The sequence below is a fragment of the Budorcas taxicolor genome, chromosome 5 (genome assembly GCF_023091745.1).
Source record: "Budorcas taxicolor isolate Tak-1 chromosome 5, Takin1.1, whole genome shotgun sequence".
In the NCBI taxonomy this organism is placed as follows: Eukaryota; Metazoa; Chordata; class Mammalia; order Artiodactyla; family Bovidae; genus Budorcas; species Budorcas taxicolor.
Window position 1 is genome coordinate 144641219 of NC_068914.1, and position 11703 is coordinate 144652921.

The 11703-nt window shown below is 42.3% G+C and overlaps 1 protein-coding gene across 1 annotated transcript; it reads left to right on the top strand.

The window, feature by feature from the left end:
* The first annotated feature begins 232 nt into the window (after positions 1–232).
* Positions 233–7501, top strand: AICDA (activation induced cytidine deaminase). The gene is made up of 5 exons (XM_052640626.1): positions 233–246; positions 3127–3274; positions 5969–6242; positions 6512–6627; positions 7448–7501. Exons 1-5 carry the CDS (start codon positions 233–235, stop codon positions 7499–7501), a joined length of 606 nt encoding a protein of 201 aa, XP_052496586.1.
* Positions 7502–11703: the final 4202 nt, after the last annotated feature.

An 11703-nucleotide genomic window follows, 5' to 3' on the forward strand; every position in this document is an offset into this window, starting at 1 on the left:
CCCAAAAACGATTTCCAATAAGTTTCATGTGTGTGAGAAAAACATTCAAATTACAACACCTTTACAAATCTCTGGCCCTTGCTTACAGATTTAGTAAGGGTGACACTTGGGAAGTTGACTTCTGGGTCTATCTCATGTATTTCACTATCAAGGTATCAATAATCAACATGTCCATACAAAGGTGGGTGTAGAAGCTTTATTCACAATAACCCTCAAATGGAAAACAATCCAGATGTCCATCAACAGGTGAGTGAATATACGAAATGTGCTGTACTGAAGCAATGGAATAGTGCTTTGCAGGACAAAAGGACAAACTCTCCTGATACATACAGCAGCATGGATGAATGTCAACGTCATAATATACTTAGTACAAGAAGTCAGACACAAATGAGGCGATAGTGCATACTTAAAATAAAATTCTAGAAAATAAACCATAATTTATAGTTACAGTGCCTGGGAGGGGGAAAAAGAACTGACTGAAGAGATGGATGAGAAAACTTGGGGGGAGGGGTGCCCTGAAAATGTTCTGTACACCGACAGTAGGAGCAGTTTTAAGTGTTTACATCTGCCAATATTCATAGAATTGTGAATTTTAAATGGGTGAATATGTAAATTATGCGTGTGTGTGCTCAGTCGCTCAGTCATGCCTGACTCTTTGCAACGCTATGGACAGTAGCCCATCAGGCTCCTTTGTCCATGGGATTTCCCAGGCAAGAATACTGGAGTGGGTTGCCATTTCCTTCCCCAGGGGATCTTCCCAACCCAGGGATCAAACCTGATCCCCCTGCATTGGCAGGGAGATTCTATACTGTACCATCTGGAAACCTCAATGTAAAAAAAAAAAAAAAAAAAAAATTGAAGTAAGTTTCAATTCTCTTGCCAGCAAACCGTATTCAAATTACTGCCTAGATCATTACTTTGACAAATTGTCTGCACTTCTGCTCAACGCCACTAGGTGGCAGCGTTATCTCCACAGGCAGATATTTTTGCTGAAAAAGACAAAGGACAAAAACCAGGGACACTAACTACTGATGCTTTGGTTATCAACCACATTGGGCTACAGTTCATGGGGTCACAAAGTGTCAGACACAGCTAAGCGACTAACGCACACACACACACACACACACTGTATAGCTTGTGCTATGTTCACAACTACAAAGGAACTTGTGTTGGCACAGTTATTTCTACAAATTCAACTCAATTTAGTGCTTATAACATGCAAGACACTGTGCCGGAAAACAAAAAGCAATCTGTCCCTGACCTCCATCCCCGGTGTGTGAAGAACATGGCAAAATATTTAGATTATATTGTGAATTTATACATGAGATCAGCCTAACTCAAATCTTGTAAATATATATGCATAAAAAGACTAGAAGGAAAAACATAAGTATATTAACAGTGATTATCATTAGATAGTAGGTCTAATTAGTAAAATGTAGTATTAGTCACTCAATCATGTGACTAGCTCTTTGTGACCCTATGGACTGTAGCCCGCCAGTCTCCTCTGTCCAAGGGATTTTTCCAGGCAAGAATACTGGAGGGGGTTGCCATTTCCTTCTGCAGAGGATCTTCCCAACCCAGGGATCGAACCAAGGTGTCCCATGGTTCAGGCAGGTTCTTTACTGTCTGAGCCACCAGGGAAGCTCTGTGTCTAATTATCACTAGATATATTGGTATTTTAAACCTTAATTCTTTAACATTAAAAAATTTTTCACTTTCTACTTTTTTGTAATATTCAAGTTGAGAATGGTCAAATACCTTTCACACTTTTAACATATGACTCAAAAAGTGTCACTTCCTGACTCAAAGCACAGAAATTCTAATCTACATTCTACATCTGAGGGGGACAGACGTAGCAATCAATTGATAACAAAGGTTGAATGCTTTGATAGGGATGAGTGGAGAACAGCAAGAAACTTTAGGAGGGGTTTTTTGTTGCTGTTAATATTCAGTTTTGCCTAGAAAGAGGGGATAGAGAAAGGTCTTCCTGGAAGAGTTGAAATTGATGTTAGGCTTTGAAGGAGGGGTAGGTTTTGCACAGTGGGGGTAAAAAAGGCAAGAAAGAATTCAGTCAGGAGATGTATACCAGCAAGATGGCTGGAAAGAAAGCTAGAGACTAGTGCCAGGGGGCCTGCTACATGGGTAAGGAAGGGGGTGAAATGATGGGAGAAAAGAGAAAAATACTAAGAAGCAAGGATAGAAATGTAGTTGTGTCCAACTGTAAAAGCTTTACCACAGTTAATGAGTTTGGAGTTTACTCTAGATTTTCTGAGATCTCTAGGGCACCTCATGGAAACTTATTTTGAAGGGACTACAGGCAGAGAGATCAGTTAGAGATTAAGACAATGTGATGAAAAGAAAGATGAGGGCTTGGATTGAAGCAGAGAACCGAGAGAACAGAGCAGGGACACTCCCAGAAATATTGGGAAGTCTGACTCAATACATTTAGATGATTAATTAATTAAATATGCGTGAAGGAGAATCAAAAATGATTCCAAGCTTTTAGACTGTATTCTTGGGATGGCAAGTTGGTAGGATAGGAGAGGGAGGTCAGGACAGGGCAATTTGGGAATATTGTTTTGGCCACTTAGAATCTGAGATCTATGTTGGACATTTAGGTAGAAGTTGGGGCCTCCCTGGTGGCTCAGTGGTGAAGAACCCACCTGCCAATGCAGGAGATAACAGAAGTTCGATCCCTGGGTCAGGAAGATTCCCTGGAGAAGGGAATGGCAACCCACTCCAGTATTCTTGCCTGGAGAACTCCACAGACAAGAGAAGCCTGGTGGGCTATAGTCTGTGGGGTAGCAAAGAGTGAGACATGACTAATACTGGAGAGAAAACCTGAAAAGATGAAACTGGGAAAGACATCTGTAAATCCAAGTTATCAACATCTAGAAAGCAGCCTGTCCTGTGAGCATGGATCACTTTGGGGTTCTTGCTGTCTCAACTGGTCTTAAATACAAGCATGGAAAGGGGTAGTGGATCTGAAGTTCAGTAAGTCTTAGGCATCCAGCATAAGGAAGCAAGAGCATCTCCTCTGGTTTGGCCCAAGTATTACAAATTTTTCTTTAAAAGCTGATGGAAAGCCAAGAAGGCTGCATCTCCTCCCTCCTCTCTCACCCACAGCCTCTTGATGAAGCAGAGACAGTTTATTTACCAGTTCAAAAACGTGCGCTGGGCTAAGGGCCGCCATGAGACCTACTTGTGCTACGTGGTGAAGCGGCGGGACAGTCCCACCTCCTTCTCACTGGACTTCGGGCACATTCGAAACAAGGTATCAATTAATATCTTGCTATTAATTAATTAATGCCTGCTTCCCAAGCAGCTACACTGAGGGCACTTTTATAGCCCCCTGCTGATGATGCTACTCAGCCTGGTTCATTTGTCTCGATTAGATTTCTGAGATATCTTTTCTTTTTTCTATGTCCCTGCACCCACAATAGACAGGTTCCCAAGGCGGTCATTTAACATCCTCTCCAGTCCTACTGAGCACATCAAGGCCACACCTTGTTTCAGTGCTAAGAATCACTGCCCCAAACCTTCCTCTCCTTTCCCCAGCATCCAAATTGCTTTTTAGATTAAGGAAGAAACCAAAAGAAAGAGACTTTTTATTTGGGGAAATATTATCAGCTCGTTCAAGCTGAACTGTAAACGTGGAAAAACAAATAGTGGCTTTGGAGTTTTAAAAAATGAAGGAAGAATTAGGAAACATTAATGATTCAGTTCTATCTTTCAAATGATTTCTATTCCTTCCTGCTCCCCTAGATCATAAGCCAGTAAGTACATTCATCATAGTGACCCTCAGAAAATTCAGGGAAGCCATGAATTAAAACTAGAAGATCAGGATTCCCCAGGTGCCACAGTGGATAAGAATCTGCCTGCCAGTGCAGGGACACAGGCTCGATCCCTGGTACAGGAAGAGTTCACATGCCCTGGAGCAGCTAAGCCCACGTGCCACAACTACTGAGCTTTCATGCTGCAACTACTGAACCCTCGCACCCAAGAGCTCCTGTTCTGCAACAAGGGAAGCCATGAATAGATAAATAGTAAAAACTGCTTCTCAATAATATGGCGGCAGTGGTGGTTTAGTCGCTCAGTTCTGTCCGACTCTTGGGACCCCATGGACTGTAGCCTGCCAGGCTCCTATGTCCATAGGATTCCCCAGGCAAGAATACTGGAGTGGACAAGAATACTTGCCATTTCCTTTTCCAAGGAATCTTCCCAACCCAGGGATTGAACCCAGGTCTCCTACATTGCAGGCAGAATCTTTACCAACTGAGCAATAACATATCTAGTGTTAAAAAAAAAAAAAAAAGACCTAGAAGATCAGAGAATTACATTTTCAAGAGACTTGTCACCAAAATCCAGAAGAGTTTACATAACATGCAGTTGACACATGGTCTTGGTGGAAACGCAGGGAAGAATCCCTGGGTAGAATGACACTGACACGTTCCACTTTTCTTGGCCTCTCTTTGTATTGTGTTCATTATCCCACTTGCAATCGTTTTAGCTTCTAATCTTTTCCCTATTTGGTGATAAGACACATTCTAAATATAGAAAGCTTTTGTGTTCCTTTCCTTCTCTCTCCCTGAGTCTTCACAACAAAACTCCATTTAACTTATGAGGAATCAGAAGACCTAAGAGTTGGGTGACTTACGGAACCTAGGTCTTCAGATTCTGGGAGCAATGACTTTTCTGCAATATGAAGTGGGCTTGCTATATCTCACTATAGTGATTACTATTACAATCATGGGGGATTATACAAAGAGCAAACTCTATTACAGGCACACCTCGGAGATTTTCTAGGTTTGATTCCAGAACATGGCCATAAAGCATACTGCAATAGAGAATATTGAAATAAACTGAGTCAACTTTGGGGGTTTCCTGAAAGTGCTAGTTTTTCAGTCCTTTCTGACCCTTTGTGACCCCCATGGACTGTAGCCCACCAGGCTCCTCTAGTCCATGGACTTGTCCAGGCAAGAGTACTGGAGTGGCTTACCATGCCTTCTCCAGGGGATCTTCCCAATCCAGGGATCAAACCTGGATCTCCTCCATTGCAGGCAGATTCTTTATCATGTGAGCCACCAAGCAAGCCCTAGTACATACAAAAGTTATATGTTTACACTATTCTACAGTTCTTTTAAGTATGCAATACAATTGTATCTAAAACAAAAAGTGTATATCTTAATTTTAAAGCTTACTGCTAAAAATTGCTATCATCTAAGCCTTCGATGAGTCATACTAGTAACAAAGATCACAGACCACAGATAACCATAATAATGAAAAGTTTGAAATTTGAAGAATCACAAACTGCAACACAGAGACACAAAGTGAGTGGATGCTGTTGGAAAAAAATGACACCAAAGGACTTGCTCAAGGCAGGGTTGCCACAAACCTCCGGAACACGAAGTATCTGCAAAGTCCAATATAGCCAAGCACAATAAAACAAGGGACCCCTGTATTTAATTGTTCTTAGACCACAACCGGTGCCTCTACCTCTTTTACAGCACCCACTTGTCAGTCCCAGACTCTCCTAACCCTAACTCTTTTTATTCTCCACTTGGTGTAGTGGAGTCCAGTGTATTTTCACAATGGTTACATCGACAGCACTTCCAAGCCATGTTCTTTCCTCTCCAAGGAAGGAAAAGCAACTTCACAAACAAAAATTAAATCTGAGATAGTGTGATGCTACTTGACCCACTCAACTCATTCCATCCTCCCATTGTTCCACAGAAAATCTGCTCCCTTTCCCCTTCCCAAGGCCAAAAGTGCGGAGTTTAGGCTCACCGCTCATCATTGTGTCCTTTCAGGCAGTTGCTTAGCCTTTCTGTAATCTAGGACAAAACCGAAGACAGACACCCCGAAAAGGCTGACCGGTAGGAGGGACACGAAGTACTAATGACGGTGAAGCTACCAGCAGGACAGTCAAGGTCGGTCACCATCCCCCGAGTCTCTGCTCTCTCCGCAGGCCGGGTGCCACGTGGAGTTGCTCTTCCTCCGCTACATCTCTGACTGGGATCTGGACCCTGGGCGGTGCTACCGCGTCACCTGGTTCACGTCTTGGAGCCCCTGCTACGACTGTGCGCGGCACGTGGCCGACTTCCTGCGGGGGTACCCCAACCTGAGCCTGCGGATCTTCACGGCGCGCCTCTACTTCTGCGACAAGGAGCGCAAGAACGAGCCAGAGGGGCTGCGGCAGCTGCACCGCGCTGGAGTCCAGATCGCCATCATGACCTTCAAAGGTGCGCGGGGACTTTCGGCCCGGCTCTGCAGCAGGACTGTCCATTCAGATTGGGAAACGCCAGGGTGAGAAATAGGGGAGAGGGGGGCAGAATTCTAACTCGCCCCCAAAGTCCTAACTCGCCTCTGGGGCCGAAAGCTATCAAGGAGAATTGGAGGAAAAGAATCGGTGGGCCCAAGACTTTGGGGGAGGGGTGGCAGGGTTCTTTCTTTCCTCATGATTTGAGCTCTGACCCATCCCCTCCTCTCCCCTTTTTAAATTTTCAAATAGATTATTTTTATTGCTGGAATACTTTTGTGGAAAATCGTGAAAGAACTTTCAAAGCCTGGGAGGGACTGCATGAAAATTCGGTTCGTCTGTCTAGACAGCTTCGACGCATCCTTTTGGTAAGTGAGGGGGCTTTCTTTGCTTCTCATTTTCTTTCTCTCTCCAAAGTTATCTATCCCTGGCACTACTTATCTTTCCTTTTCTTATATTTCCTACATTTCCGCATGTGTGTTTGTGTGTGTGTGTTTATCATTCTCCCCTTATTTTTCCTATGATGAAAACTTTCTCGTCTGTTTTTGTTGTCATTTCTCCTACAACTGAGTTTGCTCTAATGTTTCACAATTCAAAGCCCTCTACTAGCCCTCTGGGGTTTCCCAGGTGGCGCTAATGGTAAAGAACATGCCTGCCAATCCAGACGACAAAAAAGACTCAGGTTCGATCCCTGGGTTGGGAAGATTCCCCTGGAGGAGGGCACGGCAACCCACTCCAGTATTCTTGCTGGGAAATCCCACGGACAGAGGAGCCTGGTAGGCTACAGTCCATGGGGTCACAAAGAGTCAGACACGACTTAGCACAATCACTAGCCTTCTGGTTAGATTCCTTTCCCTTCCCCCCTTCCCCACCCTAATCCCCTCCCTACTCTTTCCTCACTCACATCTTTAACTTAGACTCTCCTCAGAATCCATTTTACTCCTGGTAAAACTTCTTCCTCTCTTTCTCTTTCCTCTCCCTCTCCCTTTCTTTTCTTCAAAAATATTAATGGGAACGTCCCTGGTGGTCCAGTGGTTAAGACTCTGAGCTTCTGGGGCAGGGGACATGGGTTCGACCCCTGGTCGGGGAGCTAAGATCCCAGATGCGGTGCAACCAAAAGATACAAATTTTAAAAAGAAAAAAAATTAACACAAAAGTTACAAAGGCACCCACTGTCTTTCTCCACAGCCACTCTATGAGGTTGATGACTTGCGGGATGCATTTCGTACTTTGGGACTTTGATACCAACCTTCAAGAATGTCACATGCAAAGAAGTATCTGTGAAGATAGTGGGTAAAAGAGCTATCTTTGAAGAATTCTTCTATTCTTCAACTCTCACTTTCTTTGAGTTTAAAAAAAAATGTATTCATAGAGGACTTTTTTAAAAAAAATGTCTTGAAAAGAGAAGAAACACAGACCCACCAGGGTTAATGCCAAAAAAGTGGTTGTTTTTCAATGTAACATCGTCCCCTACTGGGAAATGGCAGAACTGCAAGGCCTGAGAACCCCTAAGTGTCAGTACTCTTGACTTTTAAGCAGAGAGAAAGCAAGAGGTTAATGCTGAGGAGCATGGTGAGAGGATCAGAGGCTTTATGACCAGTATTTTTAATTATTTGATTCTTGTTCTGCGTTTTCAACGGTATTAACAATAGATGTTTCTACTCTTTTTCTTTGGGGTTCACTTTCAAGTGAACAAACTTGCCACCCTGTGATCCACAGAACCTAATGAGAGAACCTGGGTGACTGCAACCCCAAGCTGTCTATTCAAAGCATTAATATCCAAGCATGTGTTCTGTGTTTAATTGTCTGAAGCCTGATTTTAATGTTTGTACATACTAATTTTTTCTTGGCACGGAATATGCATGATCACGGTTAGGATGTTGTATAATAAAGGAGCTTAAAATGAATTTGAGCGCTGTGAAAAAGACATGCTACAAGTGAATTAATACCTCAGGTAAAAATCGGCAAAAAGATCCTTTTAGAGTCTTAATTGTGCAAGCACACGTTTCCCATGTAACTAGTGAGCGCTTGGAAGGAAGTTGCTTGAGTGTTGAGAAAAGAAAAAAGTCCATTCTCTCTGAACCTCAGGAAAGTCAACCAGGTCAAGATTTTTCCCTTTTTTTTTTTGCATGTGTGGGTCCCTTCTCTCAAAGATGTGATAATATAAGAGGATGACAGAAGACAGTATTTGAGAGAGAAGGACGACAGAGCATTGCAAGGAAATAGTCTTTTATCCATTAAAATGGACTGATCCACCACAGCACAAACTGATTATTTGTTCCTAATAACTATCATGGACTGTGAGAAAAATATTCAGAATAACCATAACACAACTATTACCTAGCAACCCTTGCAATGCAGATAAAGAGATCTACAGGAAATGTTGAAAGCAAGAAAAGAAAAAAACTTGAATGCATAATTGTACTGTTTTACTCTTATTGTACATAATTTGTGAAATAATTAAATATTAAACATCCTTATTCATGTATTCATATTATATGTTTATGGTATGCAGTGTCTCATTTTTATCATAATTTCCCTTTTAGATTTGTTAAAATGGATTTGTAATGTGTCGTACATTTATACCTTTGGAAATACTAATAGTAAACCATATAATTGTAACACAGTCTAACACTGTATTAACATTGCTATGAAATCCATTTTCTTGATTTTTTTAGTAAATTTTTCCCACAGCAAATTTGATTCTGGCTCAATCAACTGAATAAATGATAATTTTTGGAGATTTGGAGATAAAAGGTCAAACTAAAGTAATTCCAAAGGTGATTTTTAAAAAGTTAAACTACACAAAGTCCGTATGATGGAACAGAATTCAGAGTCCAAGAATAAGTGCACACGTCTATGTTCACCTGAGTTCTGACAAGGGCGCTGGGACCATTCAGTAGAGAAAGAACAGTATTCTCAGCAAATGATGCTGGGACAAGTGGATATCCATCGACAAAGGACTGAATGTGGATCACACACACACACACAAATTAAATCAAAGTTTAGCAAATACCTTAATCTAAGAAAGTTCCAAATCCGTACCTGCATAAGTCTGCTCTTCAGAACTAAGGGAAGGCCTAAGATACTAAAGACTTTTTCTACAAATAAGAAACAGGGAACCCAGCAGGGCCCTTCCTGGGCATGTCCTTTTCAGTCCTCCTTTTGATAGGACTCAATCCTGAGGGGGAACGGGAGTGGAAGTTTTAGATAGAGATGTTAATCATAAACTCAGCAGAGGAACTCTGTTTTATGAGGATTCGGTTTCAAACTCACAGACTGAGGAAATTATTTACAGATATTATCTGATAAGAGTCTAGTATCCAGAATATAGACAACCTAATTTAGGGACTTCTAGGCAGTCCAATGGTTAAGACTCAGCGCTCCCAATGCAGGGGGTTTGGGTTCCATCCCCAGTTGGGAACTAAGATCCCACCTGCTGTGCAGCTCCATTAAAAAAAAAAAATGCAGATACATTTCTCCAAGGAAGATTAACAGACCACTAGTAATCGGATGAAAAGATTCTGGACATCCTTAATCGTGAGGGAAATGCAAATGAAAACCACAGTGAGATACCACTTACAGTTACTAGGATGGGTATAAACAAACAAACCAAAAAAATAATAATAGCCATTGTTGGTGAGAATGTGGAGAAATTAGAACCATATATTGGCTAGAGGAAATGTAAAATTGTGCAACCACTATTGAAAAGTTTGGTAGTTCCTCAAAAGTCAGTATGAAATTACATTAAAAAGTTTGGTGGTTCCTCAAAAGTCAGTACGAAATTACTGTATGACACAGCAGGTCCACTCCTTGGCACACACCCAAGAGAACTAACAACAAAGGTTCAAACAAAAACTTGCACATGAATATTCTAGCAGCATTACTGGTAGTAGCCTAAAAGTGGAAGGGCTTCCCTGGTAGCTCAGCTGATAAAGAATCCACCTGCAATGCAGGAGACCCTGGTTTGAGTCCCAGGTCAGAAAGATCCCCTGGAGAACGGATAGGCTACCCACTCCAGTATTCTTGGGCTTCCTTGGTGGCTCAGAAGGTAAAGAATACGCCTGCAATGTGGAAGACCTGAGTTTGATCCATGGGTTGGGAAGATTCCTCTGGAGGAGGGCATGGCAACCCACTCCAGTATTCTTGCCTGGAGAATCTCATGGACAGAGGAGCCTGACCAGCTACAGTTCATGGGGCGGAAAAGAGTCAGAATGACAGTGACAAGACCCACACACACACACACATATCCTACAACACATCCTTCAAAACACTGCATTAAATGAAAGAAGCCAGATATAAAATACCAAGTATTGTATAAGTCCACTTCCAAAACAGATAAATCCAGAGTTCAAATTCTCTTAAAACTTTCGGCTTGAAATGCCAATATTTAATGTAGGATTCTTTATATTATATTTGAATGCATATTATCCTGAACTAAAAACAAATAGATTTGGAGACCGGAAGGAAGGGGGCAGGGCACAACCATTAACATAAATTGCTTAGAACCAATTAGGTTCAACTTTCAGTAGATCTTGAGTTTCATTAAACACTAATTATAATTATAATTCATTATCCTCTAAATGACACACCCACAGGGGCCAGGACAGTTCAGGGCCAAAAAGGCCAAAAAAGTAGGTGGTGGCCCCATTCTGAAAAATCCCCACCCCTCCTCCAAGCTGGTTCGAATGTTCCTCCCACTTATCAGCCGAGGAAACTACTCAGGCCATGGAAACTAACCACCCCGTATTTCAGGGCCCCTCTCCTCTTCAGGCCTCCCAGGTGGCGCTAGTGGTAAAGAATCTGCCTGACAATGCAGGAGATACAGGAAACAGTTTCAGTCCCTGAGTCAGGAAGATCCCCTGGAGAAGGAAATGGCAACCCACTTCAGTCTGTGGGGTCACAAAGAGTCAGACATGACTGAGCAGAAGCACAGTGGGACTGCAGCCCACCAGGCTCTTCTGTCCATGGGATTTCCCAGGTTAGAATACTGGAGTGGGTTTCCATTTCCTCCTCCAGGGGATCTTCCTGACCCAGGGATTGCACGCAACTCTCCTGAGTCTCCTGCTTTGGCAGGTGAACTCTTTACCACTGAGCCACCTGGGAAGCAGTGTAGGAGGTCACAGAGAGTTGGACACACCGCCAGCTGAGCAGCAGACACCTAAAGATACACATAACACTTAGCCACTACAGACTGAACAGATAAAATCCAAACTCATCTGGGGTTATCTTCAGAGAGAAAAATAGGATGGGAGAAAGAAAGTAGGGGAAAGGGAACTTAATGCTTTTTACTCCATACAGTTATACCAAAAAAAAGCATAAGTTTTTAATAGTTAAAATTTTAGAAAAATACCATTGAAAACAGGACTCAACAGGAATTCTTGTTTTCTATTCTCCAATGTTTATTTACTAACATACAGACTATTCCACTAATTTCAGGGGTT